Here is a 23,094-nt window from a genome sequence, read left to right as displayed (position 1 = left end):
ACTAAATTCGCCTGGAGATGACTAGTCCCATTTTCACAATATACACCAAATATTCATATAGCTCTTAAATTTCATGAATACAGGCAGTCCCCGGGTTACATGGATCCGACTTACATCGGATCCCTACTTACAAACGGGGTGAGGCAACCCCGCACTAGCTGCTTCCCCCCAGCAGACCAGGGAGACGCGAAGCTAGCGCCCCCCCCTCCACCCCGCGGAGACCAGGGAGATGCAGAGCGGCTTTTCTCAGCAGACACCTCAGCTTGAGAATAAAGGACTGAGGGAAGTGAGGTGTGGGAGAATAAAACTGAGCTCTGGAGAAATGTTTGGCTAGAGTTTCCCCTACAATATGTACCAGTACCGACTTACATACAAATTCAACTTAAGAACAAACCTACAGTCCCTATCTTGTACGTAACCCGGGGACTGCCCGTATGCCATTAAGCAATGTTAGACAGTGACTGTCATTTATTTTGGACTTGTTCTTAATACAAAGAGTTTCCACGTGTAAAGTGAGTTTTGAGTAATTAAATTAGTTATCTGAAGTCTCTTATAAAGCAGCACTATGGTTACAGTTGTGTTGACACTTGTTTCTCAACCCCTATTTTCCATTTATTAAACTTTCTCAAAAATATTTGTAAGTGTGAAAGTGCCCAAGAGAAGTGTTAGCCTCTTCACAAGACAGCCTGAAAGACAATATGCATTTATTTTTATTGTTATTGTTGAAATAGCTCTTCAAAGTTAACATCTTTATCTTTAGTAGCAGAGTTGATTCCTCCTAGTTCAGAAGTGATGCTATTTTGAGGCACTAGTATAAAGAGCTTGTAGAACATTTATTCAGCTATTTTGGAGGACCACATACTTAGTGAACTTTGGTACACTGTCTAGCAAAAGATTTTTTATTTTTATTTTCCTTCAATTTGCTTCAGAATCATGTGTTTCAAAACATGAAATAAAAGTTCTATGTTAATATTAAGTCTGGGAAATTAAATCTAAATAAGTTAGAAAATTCTAACTTAAGGGTCCAGATTAATCAGTAATGTAAATCCATTTATTTAGGTACTTTTACTCCAGGGATGAATTTATCCCAAGTTCTTTCTACTGTGTTTTCTTGCTCATTAGTATGTATAGTTATCTGGATCATTGATATGCAGTGAGATGTATCTCTTAATATGGAAATTAATTATGTAAGTTCATGGCACTTTGGTCCATCAATAGCTATTAGCCAAGATAATTAGGGATGTAACCCCAAACTCTGGGTGTTCTTCAGCCTCTGATCACAAGTTACTGGTATGGAAATAGGGGAAGGATCACTTGATAATTGCGCTGATCTGTTCATTCTCTCTGCAGCACGTGGTACCAGCTAGTGTTGGGAGAAAAGATACTGGCCTAGATGGATCATTGGGCTAAGCCAGTATAACCATTCTCAGATATTTACTGTAGCATAGTTAAAAATGTTTTGGGAATTTTAAACACAAGCCAGAAGTTTCAAAAGTTAAATTTGTACAACCTCAACATTAGTTTCCTTTGCTTAATAACCTTAAGGTGCTAGACCCCAATCCAAAGTCCATTGAAGGCAATGGAAGGAATCTCATTGACGCTAAAGGGATTTAGATCTACCACTATTCCAAAAAAAAAGAGAGAGAGAAAGACAAAAATAGGAAAAGAAATGCTAAACAATGAACTCCTTAGATGAATGCACCTGCTGCATCCCCATAGAGACTTTTCCATTTGCATATTAGCTTTTTTATACAAATATCATACATATTTTATTTTAGTCACAAAAAACATATTCTGACCTTGAATGGTGGTAAATTACTTCCACTGAAGATGGCAGGAGTAGCACATGCAAGTGTGAGGATGAAATTTGGCCCTAAGTATCAATTTCAATTCCTTAATTTTATTCTTGTCTTTGTGCATTACCTTAGGAGCCATACCACTAAATTTAATATTTGAGTAAAATATATGGCAATATATTCCTTTTCCTCTTAATGTTTTATATTTCATTAAGTGTGTTATTAAATGTGACCTCCCAGCTTTATTTAGGGGCTTTTTTCCTATTTTTTTAATAACTGTATCCCATTTTTATTCCACAAAGAAATGGAATGTTTTTATTACTGTCCTTTTGTAAGCAGATGACTTAGAATATTTTAATAGCTGAACCTATAACTACATTCAGCATCTTTATATAAATGAATCAAAATCATTGCATAAATGTTTGTGACTATCTTAGCATTTAATGTCCTATAAAAAAGAACTAGTTACTTTTCCTGAATTTCATCTTAAACTATGGCCTTCGTTTAACATTTCACACTTAATTTGAAGCATTGGTTTAAAGTGACATTATTTAGAGGCCAAATATGACCTATTTTAATACTGTGATACTCTGCTCTGATTGGCAGTATCATCTGGAGTTTCAATTTCCACTTAAAAGAAGTCCCTCATGGCATTACAAACACATTAAAATAATCAAAAGCCAACAGTTACCACGGTGATGTGACACAGAACATAATTTAGATGTTTCTTTAACTGCTCCACAGCAACATGTCTCTAACCCCCAGACTGAATACAGTTCTCCTGACATCAGTGGTCATGCTTTCACCTAGACAGTTAATTAAATAGAAGTGAGACATTTTAAAAGAAGTGCCAAATCATTGGAGTTTGAAATGGTATACAGATTTTTCAAGGCTGGTAGATGCAGTCTCGGAGGTTGGTGCTCAGGTGTCCAAAAAAAACCCCAAAACAACAACCTGAGACCAGGAGACATTTAAAAAGGATGGGGCAAAATTCTACTCTCTCCCAGTCAGCCTAGACAGAAGTTGGGGTCATGAGGCCCACCTTTGAGGCTAGAATGGTTAGATGACTGGGTGAGTGAAGATCGTCTAGGTGAATCAAAAAGCAGGTTACAAGCGCACTTAAGAAGTGCATACTGAAAGGAAGAATTCACTCAGGTCACGGTCCCCAAAAGGGGGACTGTGAAATCCTGAATATAAGGGGAGAGTTGGCCTGCCAGGGAAGTCAGACCATGAACTGATAAGGTGAGCTGACAGACTCACCTGGTCCTTGGGCAAGGTGGAGGGGATGGCTTCAAGTCTCCAAAAGGGACCAGATCTCAACACTGCTCGGATGATGTTACCCTCCTCCCAGTCCTCAGGACTAACAGGTGTACATTGCACCTACTAAAGCCAATCCTCAGTACTGCCTGGAGCATACCACGTAAGGCTCTGACAGCAATTTAAAGGATGGGGTGGCAGTGGCTGAGAGCCCTGGACTCTTTAGAATTGTCAGATGCCATGGCAGTTGTCCCCTTTGTCCCCCATCAGCGTGAATACACTACATAGGGATAGGAGAAGCAAGAGTGGAAAAGAGAGTCAGGTTATCCAAGTGGAAGCTCATGCTATAGCTATTTCCACCATTCATGGGATGCTTTGTGGAAGCTCAGCTTAGCTAAGAGAGAGTCCTGTGTGTCCAGCAGAAGTAAAGTGGGATTGTTGATTCAAAATCATCACTCTCAGTGGCATGCTCCCCTCTCATGGTATAACCCATGCTTACTGAGTGTGACCCTCAGGCTCCCACTAGTGGTTGAAGCACACAGAGGTTGATGAGCGTGCAGCTTTTCAGGTAGCAGAGCTGGGTCTGTCAGCTCAGGCAGCAAAAGCCCATGCTTTAAGATCCACGGTTCTCTGGTTTCAACCTCACTAATGACTTACAAGGAGCAACACATATGGGGTTTTGGGAGGATGCCCATACAGACACAATATGGATCACTGCGCCATATTGAACATCATGCACTCTGACTTCTGAACCACAAAGCGATGAGTTTTATAGTTTAGCAAAAAAAAATTCAAAACTCCTAGATCCAGTCTCTACTACCAAAGACCAACTCAAGGTATCAGATTCCAAACATATTGAAATATATGAACCAATGTCATTGTAAAGTACTGCAGAGCTAAACTAGATAAGCAATCATTCAAAATCCAGTTTTCACTCCAATCTTCTGATCAATTAATCAATCAGTTGTTAGATAATCTGAAAATGGGCCTCTTTTCCTGGAAATTTTTGCTAAAGTTTTGCAAACGTTCAGAGAAAATGCAGACAAGTTTTTCTAGTGAAACTCTCCAAGTCCTAATAGCTTTTAAATCAAACATGTAAAAACATATATTCACCATAAAATATTGATTATTTTAATAATTAAAAGAGTCATTAATTAAAAACAGTGAAGTTAAAGAGGGGTAATGAAAATAAATCACAACATAAAATAAACTTTTCTATGCAATCATGCTGAACAAATACTCTGAGATCTGCAGATTTAGCTCAATCACAGCAATGATTTATGCATACTGGCCTAACAAGTGTTTGTTCATTTGACTCTAATAAAGATATCCAGATCAATATCCTGTAATGCAAAAGTTCTTAGATGCATGGTTTACCTCAGATATTTGGAGTCTTAGATTTGTGATAGCTTATAAAAAAGGCAATGATGCCTAGACACAAATTAATTGAAATAGTGATTTAGGAAGTGTTTAGTCTGATACAGTACAATATTTGCATGTTAAAAGAAAAATAGATCTACGCTTCTTTGCAAAAATTGGGTACATTAATTCATTCTCAACCTAAACAAAAATGAGATCCTTTATTTGACTGAGCTAGATTCAAAAGGAGGAGGGGCTTATCTCTATTATCAGCTCTTCTGTAGTGCAGAAGGCATCATATCAGATTTTGGTAGCGGGGCCAATCTGTGCATCCCATAATGGGGGGCGGCGGCAAGAAAAAAAGAGTGAGAGCATGGGGGGGAGGAGGGTGGACGGAGGACTAAGGATATTAAGTAACAATTAACTGACTAGGCGATAGGCACTTCCACATTCCTCCTTTGAAATGTACAAGAGCCCACACACTGGAGATCTTGTACATTTCAAAGGAGGAATGCAGAACTCAGTGCGCAACCCAGGGTCAGTGGGAAGTCCCAGGGTATGTCTACACTACCCCGCTAGTTCGAACTAGCGGGGTAATGTATGCATACCGCACTTGCTAATGAAGCCCGGGATTTGAATTTCCCGGGCTTCATTAGCATAAGCGGGGAGCCGCCATTTTTAAATCCCCGCTGCTTCGAACCCCGTGTAGCGCGGCTACACGGGGCTCGAACTAGGTAGTTCGGACTAGGGTCCTACTCCGAACTACCGTTACTCCTCGTGAAACGAGGAGTACCGGTAGTTCGGAATAGGTACCCTAGTCCGAACTACCTAGTTCGAGCCCCGTGTAGCCGCGCTACACGGGGTTCGAAGCAGCGGGGATTTAAAAATGGCGGCTCCCCGCTTATGCTAATGAAGCCCGGGAAATTCAAATCCCGGGCTTCATTAGCAAGTGCGGTATGCATACATTACCCTCCTAGTTCGAACTAGGAGGGTAGTGTAGACATACTCCCCCTGACTCTGGGCTGCATGTGGTGTGCCAGCTTTGAAATGTACAAGAGTCCCTAGCAGGAGCACATTTCAAAGCAGCAGCACGGCATGTAGCCCGTGGTCAGTGGGGGGATTCTCCCGCCGACCGTGGCTTCCACACAGCATTTCCCCAGAACCTGGGGTCAGTTGGGGACTCCCCAGCTGATCCCAGTTCCTTGGAAATGCCACACTGGAGACCAGGATCAGCTGGGGAGTCCCCAGCTAACCCTTGGTTTCATGTGTGGCAGTGCCGCACAGCTGAGCCAGGGATCAGCTGTGCAGTGCTGCCCCTTTGAATGACGCCTTGGCATTTCAAAGGGACAGCTGCACAGCTGATACCTGGCTCAGCTGTGTGGTGTTGTCCCTTTCAAATGCCAAGGAGACATTTCAAAGGGGTAGTGCCACACAGCTGATCCCGGGCTCTGCTGTGCGGTGCTGCCACTTTGAAGTACCCTCTCCCCCCAAAAATTTGCTGCCTCTATCTGATAGAGGCAGCAAGGGGGGAAATTGACTAGTCGACTATCCGATAAGCATTTGCTTATCGGATAGTTGACTATTCAACTAGTCCTTAACATCCCTACTGAGGACAGAGGCTTCAGCAGTGTTACTGTGTATGTTCAGTACAAACCAAGCACCAAGTGGAGGAAGGAATCAATCCCATCTTTCTACCCGCTCCCTCGCCCAACACACATATCACCTCTATCCAGCGGCTATTAAGACACTGGAAAACTCTACTTTTTTTGGCCGACAACTTAGCAGTTAGCTGACAGGAGCACTGTATCTAATTCCTATATAAAAGAAATAAAATTAAATAAATATTAGATCCATACAGCTCTAATACTGATGTATTCTGTCGCCTTGTGGCAAGTCACTTAAAGGACACTGGTTAGCCTTAAAATTGGAATGTATATTCGTACTTTGTTACTAACTCTGTGGAGAGACACAGACCCCATCAGGACTCCTGGAATCTATCTCAGCTCTCAAAGTAGAGTGGCGTCTGCTGGGTTACAGCAAGGGAGCAGATACATTTCAACTCTATAGAAGAACATTAGAAAGCCCATCCTTGGTCAGACTAGTGGACCTTCCAACAGTGGCCAATGCCAGGTGCTTCAGAAGGAATAAACAGAAAAGGCAATCATCACGATCCATCTTCTGTCACCCATTCCCAGCTTCTGCCAAACAGAGGCTAGAGACACCATTCTTGCTCATTCTAGCTAGTAGCCATTGATGCCCTATCTTCCTCAGGGCTGCCCGTTACTATAGGCAGACTTGGCTGACGCCTAGGGTGCCACCTTCAACCGAGTGCCCGGGGTGCCCGATGATGACGTTAGTCCATTGACGGCCTTGCAGGTGGGGGCGCCGATCCCGCATTCTGTCGGGGGCGCCAGCTGCCGCAGCCTGCCTCAGACCACTCCTGATCTTCTTTGACCTTATTTTGTTCTTATTGGAACCCTAATATGGTTTGGGCCTTTCCATCATCTCCTGGCAAAGAGTTCCACAAGTTGACTGTGAAAAAAATAATTTAGTTATTTTTAAATCTGCTACCTGCACATTTAATTGGGTCAGCTTCATGTGTTATGTTAGTGAAGGAATGAATAACATTTCCTTATTCTATTTTAACATACCATTCATGATTTTCTAGACCTCTAACATATCCCTCTGTCCTTTAGTCATTACTTTCCAAGATGAAAAGTCTTAGCCTTTTAAATCTCTCCTCATATGGAAGCTTTTCCTTACTACTAATCATTTCTGTTGCTCTTTCTGTATCTTTTCCAAATCCAATATATATTCCTTTCATAATGATTCTGAATATTCTGTTAGCTTTTTAGTTTTTAGACCTCATCATTTTTGAATCTATAGTTAGGATTATATTTTTCTATGTGCATTATTTTACACTTATCAACACTGAATTCCAGCAGTGACCCAAATGTAAATCCCAGCAGCACATCACTCATTCCTATTCTTCCCCCCCCATCTTTTAAGTGGAGTACCTAGCAATGTTTTCATGATGATGTAAAGATCCTTTAATTATTGGAAAGCCCAGCCTTTTGTTATTCTTAATCATCCTACCTCCCTCTTTTTGTAACAAACTCCCTGCCCGAAAGGCAAAGCTGCAAGCAGCTCAAACTCTGTTGAAGTTAAGACCTGCCTCTGGAGTCAAGGCATGCAACCTTAAACAGACCTCAAGTATGAAATCCAGGGGTTTAATCTTTGGGAGATGGCGGGGGCACGGCTACTCCTCCAGCCCTCCATAAATGGCACCTTTGCTGTAATGCTAGTTTTTTATTATGTTATAATGGACCATAATGGGGAAGTTTATGAATGGTTTCACTTAGGGTTTACAGGAAGTCTCCCTGATTTTTTGAAAATTGAACATTTCAGAGGATTCTGATCTGCTTTTTATTCATTGCAACTTTTAAAATGTTTTGATGTATCAGATGTTTGAGTATGAGGCAATAATTTAAGTCTTATTAGGGACTTGAAATAACATATTGGGGACCACATCTTCCAGTTGGTATTATGTATGTAGATTTTATGTCTCTAGATTATACAATTTGCAACAGAGCACGGATAAAAAGTTTGGCATGTAAATAATTTGTATGTAAAAATTTGTTCCTGGAACTGAATATCTACTGAATCTCTGCTGTTTGCCAAAGCACAAAGTTAGCCAAGGAATGAAATGTGAACTGCATTGTATAATTTCAGATAGAATAACCGGAAGTATGTGTGCCCTTCATACTCAGCCACTGTTGCAAAACAAGCCAAAAAATGAAGCCAGTCCCATTTCAAACCAAGCCCAAAATGAGTTCCATCCATTTTTGCTTGGTAATGCCTGGCAACAAACCAGGACCCAGCCAATAAGAGTACAGAGCCAGAGCTTGGGGCAGAGGCAGCCTATGGAGCTGAACTTGCTGCTGGCCACTTCCAGGGTGCACTACAATCCACTGTGGCTGGACAGGCAGGAAACCTGCCCTACCATGCCACTGTATCACTGACCAGGAGCTGCCAGAGGTAAGCCTGTGCCCCAAAAATCTCCCTCTCCACCCTAAGCCCCCCAACCCAGAAACCCCTCTTGCACCCCAACTTCCTCATCCCTGTTCCTGTCCCATAGTCTTAACCCTCAAATAGAGCCTTTACCCCCATACCCAACTCCTATGCCCAAGCCCAGAGTCCTTGCCCACATACTGAACCCCTTTGTTCCCTTTCCCCACCAGCCTGCACTCCAAACCCCTCATCTTCCACCCCAGAGCCCACATCTCCAGGCAGTCTTCTCCCCCACACCTTCAACCCTTCTTCCCTGCGGCTCCATCCTGGAGCCTGCACTTTAGTCAAAAGATAAAAGTATGCAGGGTCATGGTCATCACCAGTTTTCTGCAACTGAGTCTCAAGAAAAAAAGTGGACTTTGTGCAGTGCGTTATATATTTGCTATTCTCTTTAGGGTCTTGTTCCTGCTTTCATTGAAGTAAATGTTTGCTATTCAACAGAACTGGCCTGAGACTAAAGTTTGTATATCTAAGGATGGATGAAATATATATATATATATGGTGTATATAGCTAACTATTTCTATGCTAAACTGCTAGTGCTTAGTGCATCAGAATTTTACCTACCATGAAGAGAAACTGTGAGAGCCACCTACAGTGTTGCATGAGGTCCAGTGAGAGCCCTGAACTTTCCAACTGTTTATTTCCCTTCTTTCTCCTATCCCCAGAATACCTACTTAACTTGTTTACACTCATATGGTTCTATGCAATCTTCCCCACAGCCTCCCTGAGAGCATACATCTATGAAAATGACTAGTCTTCCAAAGTCATCTGGAAACCCTTTCTATTCAGACAAATCTTCCTATTGCTCTCTGTGGGACTTCTGGCTGCTGTCCCCTCTCTCAGCACAGCAGACCTTTTTTGACACCTTCAAAACTTCTGGCCTCACTGATATTTTGTGACAATGAGTTTCACAGGTTAGTTAGCTAGTGTATTAGTTTTATCACTTTCTATAATTCTATAAATTCATTAATGTAAATAATCTATAGGCTGATGTGGCCTCATAAAAATAAATCTTCTTCCTGTAGGATGTGGTGAATATGGCAAACATTTTTAAATGTGTTCAACCAAACTCATTCCAGCTGTGTTCAAATCTCTTTTGTGATCCATTATGTAGCTATTCTAGCTAATTCTGTTACTATCAGGCATCTTCACCAAAATAGCTACTTTTAAGTGACTACTGAGGAGTATCTATGGAAAACTAATTCAAAATTGTGAGCACATATGCTGAAAAGCTGATTACATATGCATTCACTTTCTTTTATGTAACCTATATTATATTAGTGTTTGGTATAAATTACTAAGCAAACTAAACAAAACAAACTGCCTGTGAGCAAGCTATAACAAATTACAGCTGGAATAATGAACAGCCTCCATGAGGCAAATACTCTCTGCTTTTGTAGGTAATTTTGTGGTGAAAATGAATGATATCTCTTGAAATGAGATTCAATTGACTTCATAGGTTTTAAATTTGGCACTTAAATGGCCTAGTAACTATGGACACTTATGACAGGAATGGATCTTTTTGAGAAATCTGAATTTCCTATATATTCTAAAATGTTTGCACATGCAAGTAGTCTCTATTTTTGTGTCATTTTATTTAATGCCTTATTGGGGTTAACATTTCATGGACAGTTGAGCTCTAATGTGATACCTAGCATGTTTTAATTTCAAATTTAAATTCAATTTAATTTAAATGTAAAGATTTTTAAATTTCACTGCATCTTCACTTAGGTCATCATGAATCTGGTTTTCTGCAATTAGGGCATCATTGAGATACGTGATCATCTATTCCCTCCAATTTGTTTGCTTCCTTCTTGTGGAATGCTTTTTCTGGGACTAAAAAGAGGAACAGTATGACTGCCTTTACTTAGAGATACATACTGAGGAAAAAAACAATGTGTCTAAAAGGCTAAGGTTTTAGTTCCAACAATCATCTATTTATTTATTTCAGAGTTGGGAATAGAAAGTATTCTCATTATTCAGTTCCTTTTATAACTAGGTATAATCTCAGAGAATCATTTATTTTTCTTCTGCCACCTTTGGCTGCACAAATCACCATGCATTATAGCTTCTGCAGAACTCAATCTCTGGATACCAAGAGAATTTTCCTGGCTGGAGTAATAAATGGGGTTACCTCGGGGTTTGAACAAATGTGATGTGTGTCCTTAATGCAACCAATTTAATCAAACACATGATTGAGTTCTTCCAGTATATTATTTTCATTTAGCTCACGAGTCTCCATTATACGTTTGATCAGTTTTAATTCTTCACAAACTTTAATCCATAATAGAGGCTGAGGCTCCACATTCACCATCACAAAATAAAATAATTTCATGGCACATTTGTTCACAGAGCCCTTAAAATCATACCAGACTTACTAACTATTACCACAATACCTGAAATATTTCCTTAAGCTTCCCTCTACATATCAGAGGAAACGCTTTGGATGTTGCAAATTCTTAGTTGTCTAAATCAAAAACACAGAGTTGCCACTGTCCACTCCATTGTGCCCCAGCTTCTAATAATCTCTTTCTAAAAATTAGCTAACTTTACATGTAATAATCTATTTATTTCTGATTTTCTGGTATATTCCTTGGCAGTATATGGGCTTGGGATCACATGTCAAGTATAATGGACAGGATCTCTATTCAGTAAGCAAGAAACTTAACATTTACAATTGAAGATCTAGATTTCTACCCCAGAGTTCTGTTTTGTAGTTTACTGAATCAAAAAGGTTGAAGTGAATTTACAGACAACATTCTAATTTTGAGTTCACTTAATTTTTAAAAGAGCTGTTCTCCTTTCCATCCAGCTCAACTGACAGCAGCTTAGGACAATTGGTTTAATTATGTTCACTTAAAAATTAACAATAACTGAGGCACTAAAAATGGGATTTGTTCTGGGGGCAAGAGCAACACCTGAAGCCTTCTTTTTCTCCCCTCTGGGAGTACAGTTTTAAAAGAGAAACAGCCTGGCAGCCACTTTTCTGAGGGTGTGTCTAGACTACAGGGTTCTGTCGACATAATGTCGACAGAACTTAGCAGTTTTGTCGACGCTGGTAAACCTCATTTTACGAGGAATAGCGCCTTTTGTCCACAGAGTTCTGTTGACAGAAGGCGTTATTGCATCTAAACTGTCCTTTGGCGTCTACACTGCTATGTCGACAAAGCAGTTTGCTTTGTCGACAGAACTGAATGTAGTCTAGACGCTCTTTGTCAACAGAAGTTTTGTCAACAGTATCTGTCGACAAAAGCCTGTAGTCTAGACGTACTCTGAGTGGTGTGCGAGGCTGTGGGACAAGCAGAGGAGCCAGCCTGGGGCTCCCTGCTGCATCTGCAGGCTGTATTCCAGTGGCTTGGTGGGCCAGATGCAGCAAGCAGGCCATATTTTGCCCAGGGTTGGACTAGAGGGTCCATATTTTGCCTTTGGTAGAGGGTCCCCTCCATGGTTCCTTGAATCCAAAACCTTGTGAGTAAAATCACTCTATAGCAGAGCTGGGCAAGAGCCTGTCAGCAGGCCAAATCCAACCCGCCTAGCTCTTTTATCCAGCCCACAAACCAGTAATCAATTATAACAACTCCCTCTTCTCCACAACTAGAAATTTAGTTTATACAAAAAGACTGTATTCCACTCTGATCATTTGTGCAACTGACACCCAAGTATCACCCATTTTGCCCAGTGGGAGATCCACTGGAGACTGGGATTTATGTGGTTCTAAATTAATACCCTTATTACCGAGACAAATAATTATTCTTTTCTTTGAATAAGAAAACCCCTTCTATCTTTCTGAGAGGATATGAACTATGACTATCCAGGGGGGATAAATCCAGATCAGCATCCCTAAAAAACCTCATTTTATGAGGAAGAAGGGATGTTCCAAAAAAGGGGTTTTTTTTTCCAACATTTGGCCCAGTGTAGACAGGCCAAATGTCAGAAAATCCTCTTCCAAAAAAAGAAGCAGAAAAAACTACGCAAATTGTGGTTCACAATTTGCATAGCTTTTTCTGGAAGAGCAGTGCAGCGTAAACATAGCCTGAGACAAGTAACTCTGGGTATGTCTACACTACCACCCTAGTTTGAACTAGGGTGGTTAATGTAGTCAACCGAAGTTGTAAATGAAGCGCGTGATTTAAATATCCCGGGCTTCATTTGTATCTTGCCGGGCGCCACCCTTTTAAAATCCCCGGTAGTTCGGACTCCGTGCCCGCGGTTACACGCGGCACGGAGTAGGTGGTTTGAATTAGGCTTTCTAATTCGAACTACCGTTACTCCTTGTGGAATGAGGTGTAATGGTAGTTCGAATTAGAAATCCTAATTCGAACTACCTACTCAGTGCTGCGTGTAGCCACTGGCACGGAGTCCGAACTACCGGGGATTTAAAAATGGCGGTGCCCGGCAAGATGCAAATGAAGCCCGGGATATTTAAATCCCGGGCTTCATTTGCAACATTGGTTGACTACATTAACCACCCTAGTTCGAACTAGGGTGGTAGTGCAGACATACCCTATGTAAGTAACAGACAATGAGAGTATATAGGACAAACTAGAGGAGCAGCTGAATGTTATAGGAGCACAGAAGTGCCAAATATCTGTAAAGTGTAGGAAATGAACTAAGAAACTGTGAAAGCACCGCACTGTCCCTAATTAGACTACTAAATCTATTGTGCCAAATATCACCTTCAAAGATGCTGTTGGCAGTGCTGTACCCTGTTTAAATTCACTCAAAATATTTCTTGGTTTTCCTTTTTATATTTAAGTATATAGTTGGATCTCTTGACAAGAAATTACTCAATTGAAAAGCTGACTACAAAATAAAGATATTTACTTTCAGTAAGACGGCTGATATTGTATTGCTTTCTATGAAAGAGCAGGATTCTAGATATAGTATGGCATTTATTTTTTCCAGTCTCCAAAGTTAACCTCAAGCCATTCTACCAATGACAATTTCCTACCTACAAAGTGAACTAAGTGATAAAAGAAGAAACAGTAATTTAACAGAGCAATAAAAGAAATAGCTTACTGATTTTAGAGGGTATGTCAAAACATGCATGATGTATTATCTTCAAAACCTGATCTCAGTTGCCAATCAATTACTTAAAGTATTATTTCTGCTAATCAAATTGGTTCTTGCCCTGTTTCAACTAAATGTAAGGAAAAGAGAAGGAAGTGCTGATTCTAGACACCAGCCTTAACAACTAAAGATATGTCTATTCTGTGAGCTAAAGTCAAGTTAAGCTATACAACCTCAGCTACTTTAATTGTATAGCTGAAATCGAAATAGCTTAATTTGGCTTTTGGCGCTGTCTCCTCAGCAGGAAGTTGAAGGAAGAATAGTCTTCCTTCGACTTCACTTATTCCTCATGAAATAAGAATTAGAGAAATCGGAGTAAAAAGCTTGCTGTGTAGGGTCACAATCTGTTATTTTGAAATAACATGGGTTATTTTTAAATAAGTGTGCAATGTAGACATAGCCTAAGTGTTCAGTATTCAGTGTACATATTCTTAAAAAGTCAGCACGTTTTAAACAAATAAATTTTGCATCCAAGCATTAATTCACATTTATCATGTGAATTATACCACACATTCAAACATATTCATACCATACTTTATGAAAACCAGCTTCATACAAGACTTGAAGTAAAAAGTAAACCTATGCATGATCTGCATTAATATGTGCTGTAGTTAGCAACTCACGAAAAAAATACTCTTTTGAACCATTGCTGCAAAAATTTCATATTGAGAATCCCAAATCTTCAGAACTTCAATTCTTCAGCTCAGACACAGTGTTTATCGGCACTACCCCCAGAGCCACCACTTCAGTAGGGCAAATCAGGAAACCTCTCTGAGCCCTGTGCTTTGGGGGAGGCCCAAGCATCAACATCATGGTGTTGGATGTGATATTTAGCACACACCAATCAGGGTGTATGTGTGTCGCTCGGGGATTTGGGGATCCTGTGGGCTAATTGCAGCTGGAGGATTCCAAGGACCAGTGGAAATCCATGGGGGATCCTGGCAATGGTTCTTGGGTTCACCCGATTGGAGGCAGCAGTGATTGTCCCTGAGTGGGTTCTTTGGCTGGTTGTCCCACAAGTCAGAGGGGATTCCTGAGTAGTTGCAGGATCAATGGCAGGAGGTGGCACCGGGATAGAGTGGGAGAATCCCATTGGCTGGGACCTCCCAATCCCACCTCACAGAGATCAGTGCTGTGACCCAACCCACTAGCAGCAAGGTTGCTGGAAGGCTCCCCCACTCTGAGAGCTTGTGAGAGGCCTCTTTGCAGCTGGTTATTTCTGTGTTGAGCAGCTAGTTGGTCCAATCCCACAGGCATGAAGAACAGCTTGGACATCAGCCCCAATCTAGAGAGTCCATGCACAGCTCTGTCCTGGGGCGCGGCTTTCCCACAGTGAGTTTTTTAATAACTGAACTTTGTTATAATTTTACATAAGAACTACAATGTAATATAACTACATTGTAATCAGCTGGGCACTATCAATATTTATGCTGCTGATGCCCTGGAGTTCACTATACTCAGATTTCACCTGTATAAAAAAATTAAGGTGGACCCATACAAGCTGGTTTGTTCAAGGGTCCCTTCTCCAGGGATGCCCTATATCATCTGAGAACAATCAACACTTTCCAAAATCAAGCTGATCAAAACAGGGCTTTCTAAAAAACTAAATTAGCTATTATAAGACAGAAGTTGACAGTTTTCAGATACTTTTAAAAAAATTGGAGCATATTTTTTGAGATCGAACAAGAGAGAGGTTGGCGAGCGGAGAGAGACAATTACAAAAGGGAAACAAAGGAAAGAAAAAGTATGAATAGCAGAAATGGAGCCAAAATGTCAAAGAAAGATGACAGAATAAGGAGACATGCAGAAACACTGGACAAAATGGTAAGAGTGGACAAAATCTGGGTGAGGGAAGAAAAAGCAAACAGCACTGACAACCCTAAACATTCTAAACCAGGGGTAAGGTTCTAGTTCACCATGACAGTGTCTTAAAAAACATCATGAACATTTTGTACTTGCTTTTTGGGTTTTGAGCCTTTAGGACAGAGTTTCTCAAAGTGGGCCATGGGCTCACTCTGAGAAAGCTGCTAACAGGCTGCTCCAGGTTGTTTACTTACCAGCTTCACAGCTATGAGCCTTGTGGCTCCCGTTGGCTGTGGTTCACCATTTGCAGCCACGGGGAGTGGTGGGAAGCAGCAGCCCAGGCCATATCACTTCCCACATTTCCCCTTGGCTGCAAATGGTAAACCAGAGCCAATGGGTGTGTCTAGACTACATGGCTCCGTCGACAGAGCCATGTAAAGTAGTTTACTCATAGTCAGTGAAGCGGGGATTTAAATAATCCCCGCTTCATTAAAATAAAAATGGCGACTGCGCTGTGCTGACAATCAGCTGATCCGGCACATCACGGCAGTCTAGATGCGGCGCAGTCCACAAGGGAAGCCTTTGTCGACCACTCCTGTAAGCCTCATGAAAGACTTCCCTTGTTGACCGTGTCGCATCTAGACTACTGCGCTGTGCCAGATCAGCTGATTGTTGGCACAGTGTAGCGGCCATTTTTATTTTAATGAAGTGGGGATCATTTAAATCCCCGATTCACTGACTATGTCAAGTAAACTACTTTACATGGCTCCGTCGATGGAGCCATGTAGTCTAGACACATCCAATAGGAGCTGCAAAGCTGCGGAGCTGGTAATTAAACAAACCGGAGCATCCTGTTAGCAGCTTTCTCAAAATGGGCCAAACATCGCTTTAGGGTTTACATCTCTGAGCTTTTCTCTACCACCATGTTCTCTAGAAACTTTCTTAAAAAGAAAGGATTAAAGCTGATATTTTCACATACTAACATGACTCCAAGATCTAGTGCTTTCAGAAAAAAATAAATATCACTATCTATTTTGACTTTATTACAATTTTCAATATAAAGGAAGGTATAGATAGAAATAAATGGAGAATAATGGCAAGAAAGATGGAATGAATAATTTGAAAAGACATGCTCCCAGAAATTAAGATGTGTGTCTACTTTATTCACACAGAGTTTAATTAATTGGGGCCCAGGGACCTCTGGGTTCAAGCTTGCACAGAAGGGTGCAGAAGAGTTCCCGATATCCCCTGGATTCAGTATTTGTATACTAGTTCCAGGTGTCTAATGGATGTCTTTCACACGTCTCATCATAATCACTATGACATGTATGTATGGAGAATAACTGAACACTATGTTCTTAGGGTTTGTGACTTGGGGCTGGTCACCAGGGGTGTGTCTAGACTACATGCCTCCTTCGACGGAGGCATGTAGATTAGCCAGATCGGAAGAGGGAAATGAAGCCGCGATTAAAATAATCGCGGCTTCATTTAAATTTAAATGGCTGCCCCGATCTGCCGATCAGCTGTTTGTCGGCAGATCGGGGCAGTCTGGACGCGATGCGCCGACAAAGAAGCCTTTCTTCATCGGCACAGGTAAACCTGGTTTCACGAGGCTTACCTGTGCCGATGAAGAAAGGCTTCTTTGTCGGCGCGTCGCGTCCAGACTGCCCCGATCTGCCAACAAACAGCTGATCGGCAGATCGGGGCAGCCATTTAAATTTAAATGAAGCCGCGATTATTTTAATCGCGGCTTCATTTCCCTCTTCCGATCTGGCTAATCTACATGCCTCCGTCGAAGGAGGCATGTAGTCTAGACACACCCCAGAAGACAATAAACAAGTTTTTGCCAGGCACAAGATGTTTACCTTTACCCATGGACCATGCTCATTATCTATGGGTAAAATGAGCATGGTCCATGGGTAAAGGTAGAGCTGAGGGAGACAAGTCCACAACCCTCCCAGCACTGCCCCTTCTGCCCACGCTCTACCCCCATCATGGGGAGATGAGGCAGCACATGGCCTGACCCTCCCCAGCCTGAAGCATGAGGAGAGCAGGTGGCGCATGGCCTCAGCCTTCCCAGCCCCAGAGCACAGGGAAGGTGTGTGCTTGGGGATGGGGGATGGAACTGAATATTGTATGTTTCACAATGAATGTCTAGTTACAGTCTGAGTAAAACACCGATAGAGTGTTTGCAAAGTCTTTAGGGGAGATTCTAGACAGGAAAACAAGCAGAAATTACCTTTTTTGCAAGGGAAGACTATGGATTTTTGGACTATAACTTAGGGAAAGAGACAAACTCTAGATCTTTCTATTGAGGAAGCAAGAAGACAAGTTCAGCTTGTCTCTTGAATAGAAAACACAGCCAATTGTGGCTGTAATACCCGGGATGGCTTTTATATGAGCTTTCACTCTATATGACATGGCAATGACTTGGTAGTAGTGGAGGTTCTAATATTCATGCTAGATTTCAATTTGATATGTAGCTCTTTGTTTCCAATTTTTCTGCTTGCTATCATTTGAATCTCTGTTGTCTGTTAAATAAACCTAGATTTATTTGTAGAGAAAGCAAGTATAAGTGCTGTGTGTTAAACAGAGCTGTGTATTCCAGCATAACTGGTAAACTGTGCTGTTTTGTTCTTTTGGAAACAAAGGAGCTGGGAATTCTGTGAGTGTCCAGCACATCAGGGGGTAGGCATGCCAAGATTTGAAAGACTTGGGCAGAGTAAGGAGGGGTGTTGATGTGTGACTACCGTTCATCTGTAAAAATAAAACAGTGCCAGTGGAAGCCTGGAAGGCAGAGCTTATGTTTCCGGGGAACTGACCTACAAGAAGCTCAGACAAGTAGTCCCCTGCATGGATACAAAATTGTTATGTGTGGATGCAGATATGCACAGATATAAAACTAATATTCACGGAGCTCCAGGACTCTACTTAAAGTACTGCAGCAATGAAAGCAGCAGCATGTCAGGCTGTTTGCTCTCAGGAGCCAGACCCCAGTCAGGGCGGCTCCTCTGGGGTGGCTGTACTATCCCCATCCCCTCTCACTGGGATGGGAACTAGGCTTCTCAGCAGCTCTTCTTGGTCACGTTAGGGAAGGGCTGGAGTGGTACAACCACATCAGAGGAGCTGCCCTGGCTCAGCACTTATTCCTGAGAACAGCAGCATGACTTGCTGTGGCTTTCGCCCCAGGGTTCTTGGTATAGGCCTGCAGCTGCATGAATATCTGTTTTATATCTTCGGATAGACATTTTGTATCTGCACCAGGCTCCATGGGCTAGGGATGTGAAAGTGTAACTGTGTATGTGGATAACCAAGGAGCCTGGGATCCTTGGTTAACATTCAGGCTGTGTCTAGACTACATGCCTCTGTCGTCAGAGGCATGTAGATTAGACACATAGGCAAAGGTAAATGAAGCCGCGATTTAAATGATCGCGGCTTCATTTACATTTACATGGCTGCCGTGCTGAGCCGACAAACAGCTGATCAGCTGTTTGTCCGCTCAGTGCGCTAGTCTGGACGCTCCCCTGCCGACATCAAAGCCCTTTGTCGGCAGCCCCGTTATTCCTCGTGGGATGAGGTTTACCGGGGCTGCCAACAAAGGGCTTTGATATCGGCAGGGGAGCGTTCAGACTAGTGCGCTGAGTGGACAAACAGCTGATCAGCTGTTTGTCGGCTCAGCGCGGCAGCCATGTAAATGTAAATGAAGCCGCGATCATTTAAATCGCGGCTTCATTTGCCTTTGCCAAAACAACAAATCTACATGGCTCCGTCGACAGAAGCATGTAGTTTAGACGTACCCTCATAGTTACACGCAGGCTCCCAGTACAAACAGCTTAAAAGCTGGCTCCCAGTATACACCAGCTCCTCTGATATGGGATGGTGGGCTGGTGGGAGCCAGTGCACAAGGCTCCTGGGAAGCCAACTGCTGCTCCATGTGTTACCGTGTAACCGATTAAATTTTCAATAGTTACACAGTTATTTAATTACATGCATTTTGACATCCCTACTACAGACAAGGGTCCATCACACTAAAAGCAGGTGGTAGTGTGGTGCCTCAGAACCCTGCATCCCCCTGGGAAGCACCACAGTAATGGGAGTTGTTTAAAGATTTACTAACCTGTACGGTTTCTTGTTTTGTGGGCTGATGTTATTAAGAACTCTGATTCAATAGATGAAATCTTGAAATTGAATTGTAAAATAATCAATCAGAAAAAACACCAAGAAGCCTCAAATATTTTTCAGTGCCCTTGCTAAAAATCAAGAGGCTATCTGGTAAAGTGAAACCTTACCTATAGATCTCACAACCACCCACACGAGAGTAAATATTTGTTTTTTAAAATAGCAATTACTGAACAGCATGAAGAAGAAACATAGCAACCAGCACTGAATCAGCTCCATGGGAAACCTGTGTAAATAAGGATCTTTGGTGGGCAGCTGGAATAACACTTAAGAAGTAGCATAAAAGATAAACACAAAGTAGAACTCTTGGGGAAACCTTGTAGAAATATGTAAACCAAGATGATTTAAAGTATTTTTAAAGCCAATGGACCCAGCTTGTCAGTAGGTAGGGGTGAACCTGTAATGAGAGAGCTATGTACCTGTAATGAATGATCTAGAAACCAACTGTCTCTTAGCTAAGGCCATAGAACAGACTTCGCTCTCCTTCATCAGTGGTCTCCTGTCTGCTGGGTCACATATCTAAGAGTTTACTACTAATTTATAAAAAGTTACTACAAACCTGCATCAAACACGGTATCATTTTCTAAGGCTTTCACTGCAATTTCTACAGCCTTCACTGAACTTCCTCCTCTTTCTAGTAGTGCAAAGCCACTCTTCACTGCATTTTTCACTCCCAGAATGCTTCGTTCAGCAAAATCATCTGGTATTGCCCAAGCTCCACCATGGACTACAAGAACAGGTTTTGTTCCCATCTTATCAGATTGCCAAAGATGATGTATCTGTTGAAACAAGTGGATCAGTTTCAATTTAATGTTAATGTTGCACATCAGAAAAACATTCAGGAACCTTAACAAATTAATCTGTTAGGTCTCAAATCCTGCTTTCTCTGTATGGCTACGTCTAGACTGCAAGCCTCTTTTAAAAGAGGCTTTTTTGAAAGATACTTTTGAAAAAGCCTCTTTTGAAAAAGAACGTCTAGACTGCAACCAGTACTTTTGAAAAAGCAAGCCACTTTTTCAAAAGAGAGCACCTAGGCAGTCTGGATGCTCTCTTTCGAAAAAGCAGTTTGCATTACATAGCGCCTTTTTTTGAAAGAACACTTTTGAAAAACGTGTTCTTCCTTGTAAAACAAGGTTTTTAATGGTAAAAAACCCTGCAGTGTTCTTTTGATTTACTTTCGAAAGAACGTGGCACCAGTCTAGATATAGGGGAAGTTTTTTGTTTTTTGTTTTTCGAAAAAAGGCCACTTTTTTTCAAAAAAACCTTGTAGTCTAGACACACCCACTGTGTTCACATGGATGTAGAGTTCGACCCTCAAGGATCTACTTACAGAATCAGGCATAGTTTCTGAACAGTTCCTTGTAGTATTACTATATATTTTATAAATGTACATCTGTCTATCTGTCTGTGCAGCTCTAAGTGTAAGTCCTTTTCTTCAAGAACTCCTCTTAAATAATAAGAGCTAGGGCCACCACATTTGGTATACAGCATCCTCTTATCATAAATTAAAGCAAGGTAAGGGTTTGGTTTTGCTAGGATAATGGGATGCTTATGGAATTAAATTATTTCTCATAAAATGGAAAGGGAGGAGTCTGGTAAGAGGGACTTATACTGAAGCATGACCACAGGGGGGCAGCAAGGGGCCAGAGTTCGGGACAAGGACAATTATAAACCATTGTGCCAGCAGGAGGCAGTGGTGAAGAAAGGGACAACTATATACTATATATTTCAGAGAGTTTGCGTGTCTGTCTGTCACTCAACTGGGAGAGCTGCACTCCTCTCTCGGCAGGGCCCATCATCAGTCACTTCTCACTTGGCCCCAAGCTTCTGTGGTGAGAGAGGGTTGGGTTTGTTCTCTCTCCCCAGGGCAGCCTGCATTTTGAACACCTCATCCCCACCTCCACCCCAGAACAATGATTTAAATGAAGAAAAACAAAACTTATTTGAGTGAAGGACCCAAGCAATGCTGGATAAATATTCTAGTATATGTATAAAATCTTAATGTTTATCTCCCCACCCCTACCCCACTTCTTCTGTTTTTAGGCTATTAAATAGATTTCTCAGAAAGCTCTGAGTAAGCAGACCCTTTCTTTGAGGGTGGGAGAGGCTCCTTAGAGGATTAAGGCTAACATAATTACAGAATTATTAACATATTAAACTATCTTTCTGTGATCAAACTTCTGTTGACAGGCAAAATTGGAACAAGCATGCCTTTGAAATTCAAATACAAGGTTTCACATAATTTTAATATTAACAGAGATTTTTTTAAAAGTATTACATAATAAAAACCCAAGACAAAATTTCATGTGAAATACATCTCCATTTTTCAATAGAGGAAATTCTAACACAATCTTTGAAAATATTACTTTATTGGCTAAGCTGAAAGCTCTGGTTAAGAGCTGAATCCCTTTGGTTAAGAACTTAACACTTTCCATTATAAACTCCTGATCTCAGTTGAACTTTGCCATAATTTAACTCTTTAGACCCATGTTTTCTATCATTGCTTTCTGCTTAATGTTGGATTCTTTTGGTGCTTCAGTGAAGACATGGCAGATATTTCTGATAAAGAGCTTAGAGGGAAATAAGTAGTTTTCCCAACACTAAGTATGTTCCTAAATATTTCTTTGAAGTATTCTATTTCCTGCAGGCTTTTGAATAGAAATTAGAAATTTCGATGGGGCTACAAAGGTCAAAATGTTGCCTTATGTTATCCCCATGAAAATCAACACATATTTGAATTATAAACCTCTACAAACTGCTATTTCACATACACAGGCAAACTTAACCCTGGCATTACCTAAATTTTGAAGGCTTGTCCTTGCAAGCCTAACATTCTTGTAACGTTGTCTGGCAGTCAGATGAGGAAGTGAGGGTACGTCTACACTACAGCGCTAATTTGAACTAACTTAGTTCGAATTAGTTAATTCAAACTAAGCTAATTCGAACTAACGCGTCTAGAACTAAAAACTAGTTCGAATTAGCGTTTTCCTAATTCGAACTAGCATGTCCACATTGAGTGGACCCTGAACAGGGCTTAAGGATGGCCGGAAGCAGTGCCGGCAGGGCATCAGAGGAGGACTTAGAGCGTGGAGATGCTGTCTCAGGCTAGCCGAGGGCTGCGCTAAAAGGGACCCGACCCCCACCCCGGACAGACAGTTCTCAGGGGTGCCCCGCTTGAAAACCAGTCCTGGCTTGGAGTGCCCTGAGTGCCCACACTGGGCACATCACACCACTCGGCCATCAGCCCGGCTGCACTTGCCGCAGGCTGCCATCTGGGGAGAGAGGGCAATTGAGGGGCTGCAGGAGAGCTTCCACCCCCAGAAGCCCACAGAGCCAGCCCAGTCCTCCCCATCGGGGGCTCATACCCCATTCCCCCCTCACCTCCTTCCACTTACCCTTCCCTAGCCCCTTTTCTTGATGTACAAAATAAAGGACAATTGTGTTCAAAAATTGAATTTGTCTTTATTGAACAAAACTGGGGGAGACTGGGAAAAGGAGGTGGGAGAGGGGAAGAGAAAGGCTGGGAGAAGGGAGGTCAACTAACATGATCAGGGGTTG

General features: G+C 41.7%; 1 protein-coding gene across 4 annotated transcripts in view; it reads right to left on the bottom strand.

Annotated features, from left to right (window-relative positions):
- LOC102461237 (isoaspartyl peptidase/L-asparaginase-like) overlaps positions 1-23,094 on the bottom strand; it is a 258,474-nt gene that overhangs the window by 221,668 nt on the left and 13,712 nt on the right. For all 4 annotated transcript variants that reach the window (XM_075923679.1, XM_075923680.1, XM_075923682.1 and 1 more), the window contains one exon: positions 20,096-20,315. In XM_075923679.1, the coding sequence (XP_075779794.1) occupies positions 20,096-20,288 (193 nt within the window). In that variant the 5' untranslated portion in view covers positions 20,289-20,315. The remainder of the gene's footprint in view (positions 1-20,095; positions 20,316-23,094) is intronic.

Source organism: Pelodiscus sinensis, chromosome 3 (genome assembly GCF_049634645.1).
Source record: "Pelodiscus sinensis isolate JC-2024 chromosome 3, ASM4963464v1, whole genome shotgun sequence".
In the NCBI taxonomy this organism is placed as follows: Eukaryota; Metazoa; Chordata; order Testudines; family Trionychidae; genus Pelodiscus; species Pelodiscus sinensis.
Note: the sequence above shows the minus strand (reverse complement) of the source record. Positions and strands in the feature narration are given on the sequence as shown.